General features: G+C 40.1%; 1 protein-coding gene across 1 annotated transcript in view; it reads left to right on the top strand.

Annotated features, from left to right (window-relative positions):
* Positions 1-19,535, top strand: part of plpp4 (phospholipid phosphatase 4) — a 59,832-nt gene extending 40,297 nt beyond the window's left edge. Inside the window, exons 3-7 of the mRNA XM_030107272.1 lie at positions 3,195-3,285; positions 8,120-8,183; positions 8,262-8,386; positions 16,926-17,096; positions 18,648-19,535. Coding sequence (XP_029963132.1) covers positions 3,195-3,285; positions 8,120-8,183; positions 8,262-8,386; positions 16,926-17,096; positions 18,648-18,856 — 660 coding nt within the window. The 3' untranslated portion in view covers positions 18,857-19,535. The remainder of the gene's footprint in view (positions 1-3,194; positions 3,286-8,119; positions 8,184-8,261; positions 8,387-16,925; positions 17,097-18,647) is intronic.
* Positions 19,536-20,774: the final 1,239 nt, after the last annotated feature.

A 20,774-nucleotide genomic window follows, 5' to 3' on the forward strand; every position in this document is an offset into this window, starting at 1 on the left:
CAGACACATATTACTGAAAAGGTTGACAGTTTGTTTAAACACTATGGTCCTTGGCCGACATCCTGTTAATTTAAAAGCCAGACATTATGAAGCCTGTCTCCCATCATTGAAACCCAACAGTCAGACCTGTTCAGTGTCATTGCTCAGTGGCCCGAAGGTATGGAAAATCCATCTGGCATTAAAAAAAACCCTATTATGACTCATTGAAACCTTGATTAAAATACATTTTGAATTTGCCGGAGTGCAGCATTAGGGGTCAGTCATCGTAGGAAGTGGAGAAATGGTTTATATTATGTGGCACAATGATCTAATACTCTTCAAGTCAGCTCAGTTAAATGAATGTGAATGAAGTTTTTACGGTTCTTAAGTCTGCAGTGTTATATAAATTAACAAGTAAAGGAATTAAACAGAAACTCCACTTGAAAGTTTGGTTGGGAGCTGTTGCTTAACACCATCAATAGTATGAATGTGATCTCAAGGTACTGAAAGTCACATGCACACTGCACTAGGAGGTGTACACATACAAAGATATGCATGCTGTCACATCACATTATACTGTAGTTCCTCATGTAGTGAAATGATTTATTAAATGAGCAGTAACATGATAATAAGTTGTGGTAAGCAGTCATCCAAGTGTTTCATTTGTTAAAGTGGATGTTTGTTTTGTTTTTTGAATGAAAAGTTGATTATCTTTCATTTGCTGTCATGCCTTTAAGATGTTTCTGGATGCTTTATTGTATCTCCATGACTGATTGTGATGCTTACTCTGTTTCCAGTTGTAAGGCACAAAACCCGAAAATATGTGAAAATGCCAACCCAACAGGGGATAGATCTGTTTTTTATTATGGTACAACCTCAGAGAGAAAGTGAAGACACTGAGAGCGCACTGACACACAGGCGGAGGTGGCCACAGTAAACACTTTCTTCACTTAAAAAGAAGGATACTTGTGTAAAAAAGCAATAAAAGCAGTGCTGATTCAGCTTCTTTACTCAAACAAAAATTAAAAAAAAGGACAGCAGACTCTAAAATATAATAAAGTGAAATGTTGGGCTTCAAAAGGACATATTGAGCTGCTTTTTATGTTCTCTATAACCAGAAAACTTTACTGTATTATTGTTCACTTACAGCCAGATACTACTTTCATAACAGTTCTCCTTTACACGATAACATATTCAAGTCAAAACGAAAAGCATTTATTGCGTTTTAGATGTCCATTTTCAAAAAAATGGTACTACTTCACAATGAAAACACAGTTTTTAGAAAGTGCCCCCCAAAGTGTAATTTAAAAAATACAATTCAACGTCATCCTCTGTCCATACGAATGTTAGTGAATTTGCCATTGTTAATGTTTATGGCACAATTGCATTATTACTTTTACGAAACTTAACAATGAAAAAATATTTTGTAAGGTCTAATCAATCAGAGTTGAAGGTGACTGAATTGAAAATTACATCAAATTACTGTGTTACTGAGTCTTGTTATGAAGTTAGAAACATTTAGAAAGATCATATTTGTGTATGTTGGTTGAAACCAGAGACATCCATTCAGTCCTTCTCATTGAATTCGCTGCTATAATATGAACACATCCTCATGGTAGAAGTACTCGGCTGCCTGTCCCTTTCTTAAAGTTGATCTTTTCAATCTTATGTAGCAGAATAAAAGTGTTCCCAAGTCCAAAATCCTTCTTCTTTTATAGGGTACTGAAAATAAATCCAGTTGATTTATTGCTTCAAGTTCCACTTTGCGACTCTAAAATTTTACTGTCTTGACTGATGAGTGATTCATCCAGAGAAACACCTTTTGCTTGAAGGGTAGAACATCGGAGGACTAAATTTACAATGCATTTTATAGCAAGCATTACTTTTTGACAATATAAAAAATTAAAAGCAACAAAAATTTGTGATGGGAAGATGTTTGATACTGTAAAACACACATACAGCAACTTTAACAACAGAACCAGAGGAGGATAACATTGATGATTAGGCAAATCTATTAGGTTGTTATAAAAGCTATAAGGAAGCGGTGCAAATGTTGCAGTGTAATAGAAACCTGGGAACATATACAACATTGCCCAACTACTGGTGGCCTTGAGTTTATTAATGTTATGAGGGACATGTTAGCAACTATGAAAGAAAATAGTTTTTAAAACTGTTATTCTAATTCTTTCTCTTTGCACTTTGCTCACACTTTCCTTCATATTTGGACATTTTTGACAATGCTGCAAATTGCATGAAGAAGTAATAGATAGTTGAACTATAACGCAGAATCAGCTTCCCTTCTTCATTAAACTTAATGTTTTCGTAAAATATAAATGTATCAAATTACCAGTATGTGTAAATGATGGAATACTGACTGACTAAAATGTCAGAAACTAATGCATTTTACAGTGTTACTGTCAATAACTTCTACCTTCAAAGTGAAATCCCTTAGAGGCAAGGATAATATGTTTTCATTTGTAGGTGCAATCATCATATATCATCAATGCCATATAATGTAATCTAATCTGTAATGCGTTAAGTCTCATTCTAGCAGTTGGTACAGTTCAGTTCTGCTGGATTTTACTCAACATGTGTTCCTCCTAGGATGCCTGTGACTCTAATTCCTACTGTGCCCGTATTTCTTTGTAAAACAATTATAGCTGATTTGGTCTTAATTTCACAGAGTGCGCTTACCAGTCTGATTTCAAGAGGATTTACAAGTTTAACATGCTTGAAGAGGATGGTGAATTACAAAATGTGTGTATAATTGGCAGAGATACTCTGATATGCATGAAGCTGAACTAATGAAGAGCTCTCAGGGGGATTGTAAACTGTGATATAATAAAGGAATCTTAATCTCTGCTTTTGTTTTTTAACTTTTCCTTAAGGCAATGTGAATGTCTGAGGAGTAACTCTTACATTATGGGGCATAAATAATTACCCAGGTGCGAAGGAGGCCCATTTTTTACATCAAGTTCGGGGATAAAATCCTCCCAGCGTAGGCAGGACATCCCACTTTCCAATAAAGAAGCTCGTTTGGCCTCTGAGTTTACCCTGATAAAATTAACTCTGAGTGATGGATCGGTTGGGGTCATTTCCTCAGGCGTACATCTTTTTACAATTAACCTGCAAAAGGGACCCGGTGGAACGGTGCAGTACATCTTTAATGTCACAGTAATAACGATACATTTGTGATTCTCTCCATTTCCTTCCAGGCAATTTCCTTCCTTACCCCGCTGGCAGTGATATTTGTGGTGAAGATAATTCAGAGGACGGACAAGACAGAGATCAAAGAAGCTTGTTTAGGTGCGTGAAGCCACTACTTTCAAATGTCAAAAAATGTAGTGCTGATAGTCATCCTGGTCCTAACCTGTTACAGGCCTCACCATGATAGAATATACACGATAGCTTCTGTGCACACGTCCCTGGCTGAATTTCCTTCACTATTATGGAAAAAGTTTTTTTTTTCCTTTTCAAAAGATGTTTGATATCTTTCTTTTTCTCCATCTCTCTTCCTGCCCTGAAGCATGAGCTAATTGATCCCACAGAAGTACTTTACTGCACTAATGATGGAGATGTTTTAACTCTGCGACCCGCTGTTTGAGTGAATCTGAGACCTCACATGTCTGTCTGCCACCAGTATTTACAATGTTAATGCTATTTGTGCCTTTCTCAGACAGCATCCGGGCATTTCTATCACACTGATGTATATTTTATTCCCTCTTTGCTATCTCTCCCTCGGGTCACGAGGCCTGCACAGGCTCTGGCACATCAGACAGCATTAAGGAAGTTTAACAGAAATCCAATTAAAGAGACACAAGGAGATGAATCAGGGAGGAGAGAGAGGCTGGCTCAGTGCATCGGTGCAGAGATTACAGTGGTGCGTGAAACTTAACAGGCCCATTACCGCCTGCGGAGAGGCTCTTCTGCGAGCCGAACACAACATCTCTCGGAAGAACAAAGAGTAAAAGCAAACCTATTCTTCTGACAACTTCCTGCATGATCTTAGTTTTGAGGATGACTTTGAACTAATGTTACCTCCAGACCTAATGAGAAGGAAATATCACAAAGCAACTGTTCATATCAGCGTGCAGTTAAAAATAGACACTTTATTCTTAACTATCTACAGACGTTTACTTCTCGAACTGTAGTTACAGAAATGCTCTTTTCCTTATTGATTCACTAATTTACAGAGTGAAAGAGACGAACTGTGATTATGGAATCCCTCTTGTACCACCACTGAGTCTTCATTATTTGCTACAATGATGTGTATCCTTACATTGTGTCTTTATGTTTCTTTGGAAAAAGAAAAAGAAAAAGAAAAAGTGCACATCGGCTTCATTAAAAGAGTTCCTAAAACTCCTGCAGCTTAATTACATGATTATCAGTCACTCAGGATATAATGAAGTCATTTTGCAAGTTTGATTATCTTTTCCAAAAGACCACACCCTGAGAATGGTGCCGAGATGATTCTGTATTGATCATTGCTTAATTTTGCTTACAAAGCATGCTCAGTAGCATTCAGTATCTGAATATGAGATTGCACGTCGTGCGGAGGCACAGTTGTTTAACACATGTAAACGGACTAATTTTCTAGTGAGATACAATTGGAGTTTGTGTGGAATATTTGTACTTAGGCGTCAATTATTCAATCCTTTTTTCCACACATACAGCTAAACCATCTAATAATAGAAGGAACACAACATTCAGGGTAATTCATTGTGGATTTTAAAGTCAGGTCTTCTACTATTAGCACGATTCAAATGACACCTCGCATCGGCCGCCGAAGAAACCGCAGCTACTTTGGCAGCATAGAGACAGTGACCTCATTTGAATATGCCTCTAATTGCCAACCATTGTGCTCAAGTCCACTCATTACCACAAATGCTTTTGGAAATAGATGTGGAAAAAAAAAAAAAAAACCTCCCAGAGACAGAATAGCAACACAGATGCAGCACTCTTTCATTTAGTAGAAAGACTGGTGCAGGACACATTACGAGAATTCAGCTTAACTTAACGTGGGCTGCAAGTGGTCCATCACTCCAGGTTTGAAGTGAATTGCTTCACTGGTTCGGCGACTTATATTAACAAATGACTGAGATATATACAGCCAAACACCATCTGGGACCGGCAGTTGGTGCAGAGACATATGTCTCTATCTGGAGAAATCGTTTTTATAGTTTTGTATTCTTTCACTGTTAAAGAAGTGACTGTAAAATAACTGCTTTTATTCCCCACTTGCTGTACCACAGTAGTATAAGTGGAACTAAATTAAATATGCATGCGGTCATTTCAGATATAGCCAGTGAAGTTTGTTGATATCAAGTCCCTGAAAATGAGTACACTGTAGATACTATGCCGCGAGGGTGCCACACAAAAAAAATAAACCCATTATTACTGTATTTAGCTGACATTACAAGCAACATTTGTTAAAAAAAAAAAAAAAAAAAAGAAAAAAATTATTTGGATTTTCATTTGTCTAAAATGAAAAATCCAAGTGGCATTATGTTCAGATATAGGAAGTGAAAATAAAACAGTTAAAACAGTTCAGGTAAGACTTAAATAAAGACACTTGAAAAATCTGCTACAGTTATGAAATAGCTACCTACAACCTCTGTGTATCCCACAAGAGTACGAAGCCCCTCAAAGGTGCTTGAAGAGCACACAGTTTCCACTTTTGGAGTTTGAGCAGATGCTTGATCGTTTGGAGCGAAAATACAAACTGCAGAAGTGCTTCAGAGCTGCTGTCAGCTCTCAGCCGGCGTAGGGGGGGAAAAATGTATTAGTCCTTTAACGACCATCGCAAACATCGTAAAGCTTGCCTGCGTGTGGGTGTGGGGCAATAGTTTTACATCCTGAGTGCTAAGCTCTGAGATCTGACAGAGGAAACACACTGCAGTTTACAACGTCCCATTTTTAAGCTGGTCAAACAGAACATGTCTGGGTTTTTGCGGGGCTTTCATCTCTCCGACTGTGAAACGGCTCAAATTAACAGCTGTTAAATAACATTGACTCTGTGCTTCTCTCAGCACTTCAGGAAGCTTTTACATCTGAGCTCTGCAACGTGGGGCGAATTCAATTCCTCTGCAAACTGCTGGGATTAACCTGAGAGGACAGGAACTCTGGCTAATGATGAGCCCCTGTGGGTTTCTTTATTACTAATTAAATGAGAATATAGATCTACCTGTCAACTAACTGTACGCCTCATGTTTCCTCTCACCAACTTTGGGAAAACACTTTAATTGCTTCATAGAAATTGAACTAACCTTTATTTTTTTTAATATTTCAGTCAGAATATCAAAAGGATAACCGCTGTTATTATTTACACCTCATTTCTTTGACTCCATCTCCAGAAGGACACCTAGAATGTTTTCTAAAATCTCAAAATTCACTCCTGGAGCAACATTCTCTGAAAGTTACCATTTGGGAAATTTCCACTTTTGAATTAGACTTCTTCACATGAAAAACAACAAAAGATCAGCAATCTAGCTCTAAAGAATCCTGCAGATCAATGACACACAATGCTGTTAACATGTATTTTCACCAACACAATGAGGGCAGCAATGAAAATAATGCTGTTATTGTGTGCTATCTATGTATGAGATTGCCATGCAATGTATTTTCTGACAAGGTTTGTTTATTACTGAGTGCATCTCAATGAAAAGCTATTGCTCATGTACGTATTTTTTTAAAATATTGAGTGATGCTAAGTTTTATTATTAGATGCACATGAACACAAAACATGTTTGCGTGAGAGACATTCATGACTTTTGAGGCAGAATCAAGATTTCTAAAGCTTTTTCACATAAAAAAAAATGGTGTTTGGCTGAAACAGACTGATTTGTCTGTAAACATTCATCTTGATAAAACATTTTGTAAATCCAATAAAGCATCACAGTAGCCTAAACAAAGGTTTGTTAGAAAGAAGCGCAAAGAGAAAGATGATACTGCTAAATCAATTAACACATTTGAAAGTTGGTGCCTGGTTTACAGAGAACTTGTCAAACTTGACGGATGAAAATAGATTCTCTGAGTGTGCATGCATTTGCATGATCAACTAAAAATAAGACTATGAAAACACAAACGAGGATTTTGCGTGTTTTGTTGCTTATTATGGAGTGATTAGATGGAGAGCTGAGGATCCAGAAACACAAAGTATGGAGCGCAGTGAAGTTAGAAGAGTTGGTAAAGGAATTTCTCAAACACACAGCGGCTAAATCTAAATTTAGCCACAAAAAAAAAAGAAGAAAAGAAAAGAAAAAATACAGCATGGGAGTTGATCTGACACAAAGTCCCAGCTGTGAGAAAACAGGAAAAAAATTCAGTAAAGATTGTAAGCTGTGAGAAAGGGTAGAACACAGAAAATATCCTTTGGTAAAGCCCACAAGTAAAACTTGAGGAGAGCCATCAGATTAAAAGGTTCCCAGCATACAGCAGCATCTCTGCTAAATCATGCTGTTTTGTAATTGAATCTATCTGCACAAACTCCACCCGCTTTTTTATGGTCTTCATGGTTTCTGCATGTTATGTACTTAATGTGCATCTGTTCAACGAAGGCCTCACATGTTTATATCACATTTGCATCCATTTCATACATGCAGACCCTTAGACTAATGTCTACACAGACCAAAAAACAAAAATTAAGTTTCCTTCTACTCAACTCTCCACAAGACTCCATAACTTTGATGCTTCTCATGGTTTTACAGTGCTGGTAAGCAATTGTTGAAAGTGCAGCATGATAAACTTACATGGCCAAAATGGTGAAAACTTAAAATCCTTCATGTTGATTCCAGAATGATCCACTGTTCGTTTGATAGAAAGCTAACCTCTGATTCAAAGGACCACTATGCTTGGAAAATGCTTCTCAGACCTGCTGAGTTGAAGCTCTGACTGTGTGTAAAGCCTGCTTAGGAGTGGTGAGAGCCTGTTTCACACTTAAATCCCCACAATCCAACCCCCTCCCCATGCAGCCAGAAGGGAAGCCCTCATCAGCCTCAGTTGTAAACTTTACCAGAACAGAGAAGAACTGTTCGGACATCAACATTTTCTTTCTTATTACAAGATTACTGTTTCAATAAGTATTTCATGTTATCCTTTTCATCAGTTTGAGAAATGAATTCACGTGTCTCTCCCTGTCCAGCTGTTTCCCTGGCTCTTGCTCTTAATGGAGTCTTCACAAATACAATCAAGTTGATTGTTGGCAGGTATGGTAAATGAACATTGAATCATTTCATTCATTTGTATTGTGCAGATTCATCATTTGCATGTTATTTAAATTCCAGGCCAAGGCCAGATTACTTTCAGCGTTGTTTCCCGGACGGACAAGCGAATGTGAAGATGCTCTGCACTGGCGAGCCAGAGCTCGTCTCAGAGGGACGCAAGAGCTTCCCCAGCAGCCATTCTTCCTGTGAGTATTACGAGGCAGGAGATGCGTATCGCCGTCCCGACTTATAAAACAATGTCAAAAGATATCTCCACTCATCCATCACCTCATTAAAACTGCGTACAGCCGTTCACTCGGTCTGATCTTGATGCTCTGAGCAACATTTCAACAAGGAGAAAGCCCCCGTTTGTGCTGACTCTCTGTGTCGAAGGTGTTCCTTGTTACTGTCTCTCTTGAAAGGTGATTACAACATGTACCGCTGCGTTATCGTGAGATTCCCGTCTTCAGGCATTTCGTCAAGACTAAGATAAGCAGATACGTTGTTGCTGACTTGATGCACAAATGAGAGTAAAATCTGTACCCGCTGTTTCAGTTTTGCCTGACTTCCTGCTGCGCTCAGCTGCACGGGCCAAGCTGGGACCCCGGACATCTTTTCGACCATATTGCTTTCCAAGCTGTTTTCACATCAGCGGCGCGCTAAATAATTCACGTGTTTTCCTGTTGTCCTGCTGATGAATGTTAAGTGGTAAAAACGTAGAGTATTTGCTCAGGGCCACACAGATGTTGCACAAACCCTCAGCTGAAAATTGTGCATCAGGCATGTAAATCCAGCAATTAGGAAGATATATGTTGAGAGAAATCTCCTTAATGGCCGTCCCGCCATTGAACATAAAATGACTGGATGATATTTTTTAAATTGTTTTTTCTTTTGTTGCTCGTGCATCAGTATGTCTCAGTGCAGCCCATAGCAGTACGACAGCGAAATTACACCAAATCTCCTCCTATATTGCACAGAATTGGCCATAAAAAACTTCCAGTGAGCTGTGACAGGGTTGATATTCTTATTTTCTGCTTTCATTCACTTTTTTATCACTTTTGCACCCAAGGTACACACACTTAGTAGAGATGATAATCATGCAGAATTCTCCAGCAGTGCAGCAACGTGTGATGAACTGAAGCTTTTACCTGAAATACGTTGAAAAGAGGGAAGAATAAATTTGACTAAGATGCACCTTACTTTTTGTTTTTGCTGCCCTACTTGAGCGATGAGGAAAAAGACAGCAGGGAAAGATGAAAGTTAATTTATGGATGTCAGACTGAGAATCAGACTTTCTGACTGCTGAAGGCATTTGTATCCATGTGGTATGAGCATACTGCAGCATGCATTTCACCTCAAAGAAAGGCAGTCTTGACAGGCGAAAAGAGTGTGTGCGCGCGCGTGAATGTGTGTGTGTGCGTGTTTTATGGAATGCTTTGAAAACCTGCTTAATTGGTGTCCCGTTTTAACTGAGACGGACTTTAAAACAAGCTCCAAATAACACTAACATGCTAAACATGCCTTTACAGATGAGCTGCTTTTGACAGCAAAGATTTTCGCCAATATTCATCATGACTGTAATTTCATGGTCTGGTCTGATATGAAATTAAAGTTTTAGCATAATCGGAAGGTTTAAGACCTGCACCTGCTTCAGGAAAGACAGAAATGCTTTGAAGTGCTGGTACAGTCGTTTTAGAAATGCCAAAGAGGGGCATTGGTCTGTAATTCACTGCAGCGCTGTGTATGGATTACATTCTTCTATGCGACAGCTCTAATAGCCTTATGTTGCACTGTGAGTAAGAAAGTGATTGAGAGAACAGCGCGAGCGGGACGCGGGGAGCACCCATATGCCAGCTCGTTCTGAGAAGCAGAAGAAATCCAATTTCCTGTCTGTGTCCCTTTCCGCCAGACAGTGCTTGTTGGACCACGCATAAGTTACAAAGCTTTTACCCAGACAAATGTGGCAAGGGACAGAGGAGCAGGGTCTGCAGAGTGATGCAGCCTTATTTAATGTGGCATCTGGATGTGATACAGCAATACGTCTGGCAAGTGTGAGGCTTGAGACACAAAATGTGCTCACCAGCCCTCATTTGTGGAGATAAAAGCTTCACGAGATGCTGCGTGGTAGGATATAACCCGAATTGATCCATCAAAATCAGCCAAGAAAAAGATATAAATGTAGTTATAAATACACTCCAGACTTCACTGTTTGATGTTTTTTGTTTTTAGCAAGCAGACTATTATAGCTGTATTCAAAGTTTTTAAGGCTGCTTTCATGCTCTGATTAGTTTTCTTTTCAACACCTTGCAGCAAAGCGAGAGGAAAAACAGAAATTGAAGGAGACAGGTCCCAGAAAGAGGAAAACAAACAGATAAATACAAACTCCCCCGTAAGCCTCTGCACCAGTATACGCAGCGGTAAAGCAAATAAGCAAACCCCGAAGCCTCCTCTGAAATTATCTTCATCTTATTCATATGCATCTCACTATCTCCACCTCCCCTGATGCATATTAAAGCCATTAGATATGATCAATTAATATACATTAAAAAAGAAAAAGGAGAAACATCTGGCATTTTAAATTCTCCATTCTGTTCAATGGATAAATGAATCCTTTGGGACAACAGAGCAAATCAAACTTTGCATCTTTCCTTTTCTTCTACAAACTTATGCACAACTATCTTTATTTTCTCGCCATGGTTTCTGCTGTATCCAGAATATTATATTAGAATAACTTCTAAAGAGGATTGCAGTTCTACAAAGACACAGTTAGGCTCAGTGAAGAGTGAAGCTGCAATTATCCAGTGCTAATAAGAAGTTTCTGTTGAGATTTTGTATGTTAATGGCTGAACCAGCCTTAGCTCCCAAGTGGGTACTTTATATGCATTACCTGAGGTGAGAAACAAGAGTAAGGTCTCAACAGTCCCTGCAAGGGTCAAAGGTCAGAGACCGGGAGGGGGTTTGGAGAGGTTCCTGAGGGAGGTGTTGACAGAAACTGTCAGAGGATGGCTCACAATTACACACCAAGAATGAAACTTTTGAATATTTGAAAAATATATCGCCACAAATGCTCCGACGCCCATGAGTGGCTTCATGCTGACAGTAACAGAGGTACCAGGGCTTTGCTATTGTGCTCTGTGCTGTGATGAAACAGGTCTGCCTGCTTTCACAACAGTGTTGCTATCCTGTTTCTTTCTTTAAACTGTGTTTCGTTGCAGGCAACATGCATGGATCTGCCGGTAATAAATGTGACTTGTGTGAAATGCTCTACAACTCTGGACATGAATTTCTCCAGTTAAGATCAAATTTAGTCCATAAAGAAATTGCTGAATTGTATGCAGTTCCATCATTTATGCTATTTCCAGATAGTATAAAGAAATAATAAACAGCGATATGAAAGATGTCTGGTGTCAAAAGTGTTAGCAGTTTTTAAATGAGTTTTAACAGATTCTTGCAGAAAGAAATAGATTCACAGACAGACTGAAAGACAGTTTGTGTGTAGCTTACCCACACACCACTGCTTCATATTTAAAATGGACTGTCACCACAATGTGTATCTCCGTCTGTATAATTGACATTAAATCTAGTCTTGTGATGAGAATAATACCTTTGTATAACATTTTTTTTTAGTATCTCCCCGACCTATCGCAGCCACATACTCGACAAGCTTGTGATGAACATATCAAGTACCAGACGAGAATGGAGTTTTCACAGCGGACGTAGATTTAGAAAATGAATAGTTCCATATTCGTTTTATTCCCAGACACTCATAAATAACCAAAAGAGCTTCTCTTTCAATTGGTTCTCAAAAGCTGTTTATGCTGTGAAATGTGAGACACTCAGCATCACTGACTCGCCGGATTTAGTAAACTTGTTCATACTTCCTCAGTCTGAAGACTTTCACTCCCATCCTTCTCCTCTCCTTCATTCTATGGACGCTTATGTTGAATTTACTTTCTCTGGATTTTATTGTTCTTGCCTTTTAAAAATCAATCATGCTTCTGCAAACTGCCGTCTCTCGTTTCTTTCTAAATGGTATAATCAGAAATGGAGGCTCTTCTTTCGAACCCTCTGAACAAACCGTGTTTGTTTGATGAATCCTGCTGCACTCAATACTCTCATTAGGCATCTTTGTTTTGTCTCAGGGGGATTAGTTTTAAAGGCGTTTGAAATGCATGAAACAAATTCATTACCATGATGTTTTCCTGTCTCTTGGCCTCCTCTCTGTCCTCTGGCCTTCTGGGAATTGCTTCCTCTTGACAAGTCGCTCCTCAGCGGTTATTCACTTCACCTTATATCCATCGTGTTACCCATTGGCTCATTTAATTGTAGTTATTTTACATGTAGAGATGTGCATATGCTTCCCTTGTGTGTGTGCATGCACCTGACAGACACTCGTGGTCCCTGCTCATGCATTATGTACGCCGCCAAAGCATTTCTATTAGTGTAATCCTCAAGATGTTGACTCACTGCGTCTGCAAACACACTGTGTTTAGCGGAGGAATAAATAAAAAAATTCAAGTCTCCCGCTTCACTTCAGTAAACCACTTTCTTTTTAGTCCTTTGAAATTCAATTCAAGCTTTGTCTGGCTTAATTAGTTGGCAAGGCTTAATCCCTTCATATCTGTGTTTTCAATCAGATAAATGTAAAACAGCTCGCTGAATGTTGTTTCCATTTACTGTCTTCATCCTCTTTCAAGGCTACAGTGTCAAAACTCATCCAGAGTATCAAAAGCACACACATGAGTTTAAATAGAGCCCCCTCCCTGCCCTTGTTTTTTTGTTTTTTTCATTTCAAAATGTGGGTTGCCTTTGTGGGGCGCCACAGTGGGTGAATCCTAAAATCAGGGAGATTCTTTTTCTTTCTTTTTTTCCCCCCATTTTAGTTCTTGAAGACACCACAAAAATATTATTGGAATGCATGTTTCCATAACTGAATTTATTTGTTCATGTAATGAAAATTAAAGTAATTTGTTAATCTGTGAAGTTTGCATAGTTACAGTAGATTCAGACTGTTTCTGAGGGCACAATAAGAAATACGCTTTTTATTGGCCATGGTTCCAAGAACTGTTTGCAATAATGGAATGTGAAATGTATCTAGAATTCTGGTATTAAATGGAAAATGAAAAGTTTGTGCAGTCTGAGCAAGTTAAAATGTTTCAGAAATGAGTATTGAACTGATCTGGTTTTAGGGCCCGTGCCATTTCATACTGTTGACGGCAAAATTTCGATACTGGATGAATAAATGTGTTTGCTCTCTGAGGAGATGGCGATCTGTCCTGGGTTCTCTCCTCCCTCTCTCACACAACGTGCCTGGATCACATCCAGCTCCTGTCAGTCTGGATGAATAATGATAATGGGAAATAAGAGTTTACTGGATCTTTGCTGCTGGTGGTGCTGTCGATACAGAGAAATAAATATGTCTGTGTTGGATTTGATATTTATATTGTACTGTGATATTTATAAATGTTCCAACAATTTAGAGAGGATCCAACAATTAAAACAAGTGAAATGCATATAATATCTTGTGTTATGGCTCAGTAATTAGCAGTTTTATGTGAACGTAACAATGCTCCATACAATCCTATAATGAGTTTGGTTTTACAGAAACTTTGAAAATAAGTCCTGAAAATGTGAAATTTTGTCTTCAAACTACTGAAAGTTAAAATGTTCAGTCAGCAGACTGTGTCTTTATCTCATGGATCATTTAGCTCTGTCCCTCCAAATGAGTAATGTAATTGTCATAGCCATGCTTAGGGCTATTAAAATGAATGGTGGTAGCCACTGTGTGATTGGAAATGTCGAGAGGTCATCTGGAAGTGAGATGGATGGGCACAGAGGGATGCTGGGGCTGAGGATCTTGGATGGCTTGTTCATAACCTCAGAACAGAAGGACGGGTCTGACTGGAAGAGCCAAAAAAACATTAAAGGAACGTGCAGCTGTCCGCATAGTCTGTGTGGTACAGTTTTCTAAGTGATGATGACTGTGTGGAGGTTGATATCTATCTCAAAGCATCAGTTGATATCGGATAGGATTCAAATATCCCTGATGTTCCATATGTCTACAACTTTATGTATCTGACCTTTGATTAAATTTGATTGTTTTTATTAACTACCAGTTAACTTTAAAGCTCAGGCTGATTTCCTGATTTTGTGTACCTGGTTCACAAAATGTCTCCTGTTGAATCACTATGTCCACTTCAATTGCACTGCTTCATTTTGAGTACACCAGTGGGGTTGTTAGAGTAACAGAGGTTAACACTGTGTTTTTAGGTTCTGGCAGGTGTGCAGCTCTTAGTGATGCCTCTGCAGTCTGCTCTACTTTCACCCAAAGCAACAAATAATCAGACATATTTGTATCTGACCTCATAGAAACATGTTCCTCTTGCCTTTACAAGGTCCACAGGATTTTCAAACATCTCCGTTCTCAAAGCAGTTGCCCCTGGTTGACCTACATCAACTCCACTTGTTGTCTCGCTGGCATAGTGAACAACAACAAATATGCTTCAATTACAGGAATTACAGTGCATCCTGACCTCTGGACTCCGGTGTCAGTCTGTGAGCATACATAATGAAAAACTTTGTGTCAGCATAAACCAGGAATCAAAAACATTTCTCAAAATCGTCCCATGAGAAATTCTGATATTTTAACTGCCTTTTGATGACAGCAGGACAAGCTCTGAGACAGCTGGACTTTCTGTGTCTGCCTCCTCTTCCCACCGTCCTCCCGCTCCCTCTCTACAGGCAGCACACGTGTCTTGGCATCCTTAGTAGTCCAGTTTGTGGGTTGCGTGACAAATGGGTAGCTGATAGGTGCTGATGGGTTCTGTTTGGCCTGCTGTAGCTTAAATAATAGCCTCGTCTTCGCGCCACCTATTACGGCGCGATCGCAAATCCTTTAAGTCATACAATTAAACCAAAGCTGCTTCTTCTATTCAGACTGTTATCAGGTTCGGGTTTGGGAAAAGGCGGTGGTGCAGTGGAGATTTATTTATACTTAAATATATAAATCATACCTGTAGGAAAGCCAGTTGCACAAGACATATATTCTCATTTGAGGAGTCACTTTTATTTTTGAACTTAGCATCGCATCAGTTGGGGGAAAAAAAAATTAAAAGACTGCTTTTACGAAGTAAACTACTCATTAGGAATCTAAGTCTGTGCTGTAGGATGCACACTGATGCCACACTTCACTGTTTGAAAGGATATGCACATTGTTAAATAAATCCGTGTGTGTGGGTTGTGCTTAGTATAGCTTTTTGAATGTAGTTGTCTTCTTGCTCTCGGGCACCCGCTGCAGTGATTTCGCAGCAAGATTTTTTTTTTTGCCTGAAACGCTGCAGTTTCATCTCTCTCTGAGATTACTTGCAAGTGGGTGGTGGTGGACGAGCTGCAAAACTCCTATCAGCCTTCCTTATTAAGTTTTCTCGAATGCAATTGTTATCAACACCTACACAAACATGCACACGCACATACTGTACATATGTTCTCTTAACCCCCATCCAACCTGAAGCAGTGCTGAAGCAGGGAGGGAGCTGAAACACACTGGACTGTGGCCCACAGGAAGCAGGGTTGAGTAGCCCTGAATTAGTGTAGTAATCTGTATTTGATGTCATTACAGTGGCCTCAGAGACCTAATTAGATCTTGGCATTATGACAGTTGACACTTCAACAATAAAACGTCAGGGGTTCAAAAAATGAAAAAAAGAAAACTTCTGTCATCCGTTGCGGCTGCGTCGCATCACATTCTCAGCAGCAGTATCGCGCCATAACCCACTGCATGTGTGTGAGATGCATCGCGTCGCAGAGCGCCGGTGTAGGTACCAGATCTATCCGGGGTCCTGTGCCTACACCGGTGAAGGAGGAGGGGTTTGGGAGATCATGAAATTACAAGATCGCTTGAGAATTTCTGCATCTCACATGATTTGACATTATTGCTGCCGTGGATACAGGCGTGAAAAATCACAGAAAGAAGTTCATTGTCATGGCAGTTATTTAGTTTTTATTTAACGTTTTTCAGATACTTTTGTGCTTCCATCAAGGGTAATTCAGCTGCTAGTTGCAAATTTTTCTTTTTAACAGTTGCGCTTAATGATGTGTAGTGCTTTTTTGGACTGGAGTCTGTGTGTTAATGATGTGGATCAAGGACCTGAGGCTGTGTTTTAGTGGTAAAAGTTTATGCTTCCTCCAATTCCTTGAATGTTGACTATGACAAGTGGAGGAAATAGACTTGCTGCGTATCATTTGCAGTTGCAACTGTAGCGTGTCGTGTCATCCCGCAAAGTAAAACACTACCATACCGCATCCAGTGCAATAACTGCCACGAACGGGGGCTATTTGTTGTGCCGCAACGCAGCCACAATGAGCCACAATGCATCCAGCGGAATATGGACTTAATATGGAATCCATCCATCCATCCATCCATCCATCCATTTTAATGTAATGGATTTTAAAATGTGTATTTAATTTTATGCAGGATTTTTTACAATTTTGAAAACATCCAAATTAGGAGGGTAAATACAAAATGGCACTTTCAGGCCTAATTTTTCATTTGTATGCATATAGAGACTCTCGCTTTTTTGAAAATTCCTCATGTGTGTTTAATCCTCACAATTATATGTCTGTATGTGCATTTCCAAAGGTGATGACCTTGGTTTCCATCAGTATTTCAGAGCCAGAATGACAGTGGATGAAGTGAATGTAGTAATTTATGTTGATTGTTCTCTTCTCTGTCTCTATCTGCTATAGTTGCTTTCTCGGGACTCGGTTTCACATCCTTCTACCTGGCGGGAAAGCTGCAGTGTTTCACAGATCAGGGTCGAGGGCGTAGCTGGCGCCTTTGTGCCATGGTCCTGCCTCTTTACAGCGCCATGATGATTGCGTTGTCCCGCACCTGCGACTACAAGCACCACTGGCAAGGTCGGCTGAACGCTTCAGATTTCTGAATGTGCCTTAATTGCAATAATCAAAAGCTATTGTCAAACAAAAAGTGCACCATCTTGACTTACTACTTATTAGCGACGCTTGTGTTGACTGGAGAACTTGAAGCGACTTGATGTGTGCTAGTTTATTTCAGTCATACTTGACTTGGGGTACTTGTGCAATTATGACTCAGATAAATTAGAACGGGAGAGTGAATGAACAGCTGGACTGCTACACTCACACAAAATGTTTTAACCAAATCAGAATGAGTGGCATGTTAAAGGAGAGCTCCAACACCTGTTGGGCAAACAGCTTGCTTATTTATCCAACAGGCTTGAAAGGCTGTTTTCTTTTCAGTTACTACATAATAACAGGGTTTGATCGACTGAGAACACAGTCAGATGGCTGTGAAGTAACGTTTCTTTCTGCAGCACAGTTATTTGTTAAAAAGCATAGAATTACAGGCGCCAGTTATTTTTATCTTCTCCTGGGGAATTGGAGGCAGACTTGGAGCGATGGAGTGAAGGGGAATACGTGTGTGGGCGGGGAGTGGGAAAGAATATGCGAGAAAGTGTTGACAGCTCTGTCATATGGTGTTAATTACTTTAATGAAGCCATATGTTCCTCAGTATCAAGACGACTCTTTTAGCAACCAGGATTTATTTGCTTCAAAAGGACAACACATGAAGATGATCACTTCCTGAATCTTCTTTTTCAAAGATCCGCTTTGTGCCTTCGTCTCAGCAGACTAAAGTAAGCAGCAGTGGTTCAGCACATTAAACTTGAGGGGGCTCAATTTCCTTGCAGTGTAAACACAAGCTCGGAGTCCCCATTAGCATTTCTGCTGTGCCATGCTTGACAGATGTTAATATTGCCACCATCCCCTTTCTGCACTTTGGAGGTGTGCCCCAGCCTGTGGGAGGGGAGAAAGGCTTGGCTTCCAATCACAATCTCAATGAGGCCCCCACACTAATATATTGCATCAAGTCACAGTCTATTAAATTCAGGTGACACAAGTCGATGAGACATTCACAGAGCAAGCTCATGCATTGTACATCTCCTGAACTGTGGGAATCGATGTCAGATTATTTTTCATCTCACCCATAAGGAGAAAATAAAGGGAGACCTATGGAAAAATATGATTTTGATATAATGGAAACCTCCACTTCAGCTGCTTCCGGCCTACAGCTGCTGTTGTCATTTTGATCTATACTCAGAAAAAGAAGCTTAATATTCACCATGACAGGGTGATATTATGTGATCTATTGTATCTTAAAGGGGTTAGGTATATTGCAGGCATATGACAAAGTGACAGAAGCAAGCTGTCCAGAGGCTAGTGAGCCCTGTACGACAGATTCATTGCTTCGTCTTTCATGTTACTTTCATCAACCACTAAACTGGCCTGCCACGACTAATGCTCGTTTAAACATAACACAGGCAGCTAACTGAGTCCATTCTAAGAACAGGTATTATTCATCTTCCTCCACAGAGGCTAAAATTAGCTAGATGTGCGTACTTTTAAATAGATGTGTTTTTGTCACTTTGCAGACGCCTTCGTCGGGGGAGTGATCGGGTTGCTGTTCGCATACATCTGCTACCGCCAGCACTACCCGCCCTTCCTGCACACAGACTGCCACCTGCCTTACGCCAGTCTCTCTGCTGCCACCCACATGCCCGCGCAGCCTCTGGACGACCCGCAGCCGACCGACAACGCCACCACCCTCCCCCTGGAGGGCTTAACCGAAGGGCCGGTATGACTAGTGGCCACCACCGAGACTTCCCTCAGCACCCTCAGCAAGCCGCCCAGCCCGCCCCCCATTGCCAGTGACTGACGGGCTCTTGTATACATTCCAGTGGACGGCAGAACACTTCACCCACCTCCATACTGTCAGACCCGGTCTCGGTGACACCTACGGTTTTTTGTGTTTGTTTTCTTTTTGATCCAGTTTGCTGTTCAGCAGCCACTGAAGTCTATATTTAGATGCAGTGTTAAAGAGGAACCTACAAATATGGGACTTCACCACTGAGAGGGAGGAGTGAAACACATGCTGGAAAACCTGCAGAAATGTCCTGGAAGGCTGTGAAGGAAAAAATAAATATTCTCAGCTTTACTGGAACTTTTCTTAATGAGAAACATGGTTGGCAGATTGTTTTATGATGAGCTATGTTTATTTGTTCAGCTGTTTGAAAGATTTGTGCAAATAGATGCAGAGATCCTAAGATATCCGATGAAATGTGACAGAAATCACGACATCAAAAAACATTTAGAAGTATTGTGTGTGTTACACCCAACAGTAATGATGGGATCTGATATTTCAACAACAAATAATGCTTTAGATATTTTCTGAATTTTCAGGAGGGAATAATCTATATTCATAGCCCCTGATTTCTTTGTTGTCCATGGCAATGTAATGCTGAACACAGGACACTCTTGGGTAGACATTAACATGAAAATGATACTACTTTTTATGTTACTTAACCTCCTCCGGTTTCTACTCCATTCTGATTGCTCAGATTTCTCTTCAGATCTCCACTCTCGCCTTCATCCTCCTCACTGTCAGAATCCAGTGCAGTTTTTCACAAGCCCTGCATTTTACATGGGCTTCCCAGAGGTTGCACAGGGACACGGACTATCAATGAACACAACCAACAAGATGCAGGTGGAGATAGCGTCGCACAAGTGTGTCCCGACAGGCACAAAACCCAATCTGATCCTGCATTAATCCTCATTAAGCAACGTCAGCCACTGCTACTTATGAGGACATTAGGACTATAGGCAGTGTCCCCCGAACTGTCCAAGCATTGCAAACAGCTTTTCAGCCACTGTAGTCCCACAAATAGACAATCTAGAATTCAGCAAGCGACAGATCGAAACCCGGGACTGTGATTTTGATCAATTATTCATTCATTTAACTTCCATTATTTATTAACAAAGGGAAGTCCGTCGAAACAAAGCAGACACCAAAGACAAGTATTTTTTTTTTATTTTTTTTCGCTGTCGAGATTACATTCGCCTTGTTGGCTGCATATGACAGCACACTGATTCCCCATTATCATCAAAGCAATTTGTAGCCTTTTAGTTAAATTTTGTTGGAAATTTAATATCCTGGTGTTGCCTTGGTCACAGTTTTATTTTTAATGGGACATTATTGGGAAGCTACAACCTCAGTTTACCTCTAAAGCACCACCGAGCTACACAGGAAGGCTTGCATTTGTACTGCAAGGGGAGTGGAGCGAGCTGTAAGCTGAATGTAGTTTTTTAGGAATATATCATCGTGCAGGATGTTAATAATGCATGTTTTTCCCCTTTGGTTTTCTCTGCAGCTTGGTACATACCATCAACCGCACCTACAGATCTTGGTTGTCTTTATTCTTGGACACATGGTACAATAGTGAAATTTTTCTGGGTTCACAATTTATTTTCATCATCACTCATCACACAAAAAAGAAAAGGCAAATCAGCCGCAGTTTGGCTTCGTGACGACTGTATCCCATCGGCAGCTTCTTCAAACTCTGTGTGCGTGCGTGCATTTGGCAAGACCTATAGCCCACAGCGATGCAATACAAGACTAAACCTTCGAACAGAAGAAGGAAGGCATTCCACGCTGGAATGGAATTTACAGGACTCACAACAACACTCACGGTGGAGCCTTTTCACGAGTCTGCAGACCTGGA

The sequence above is a fragment of the Salarias fasciatus genome, chromosome 13 (assembly GCF_902148845.1).
Source record: "Salarias fasciatus chromosome 13, fSalaFa1.1, whole genome shotgun sequence".
NCBI lineage: Eukaryota > Metazoa > Chordata > Actinopteri > Blenniiformes > Blenniidae > Salarias > Salarias fasciatus.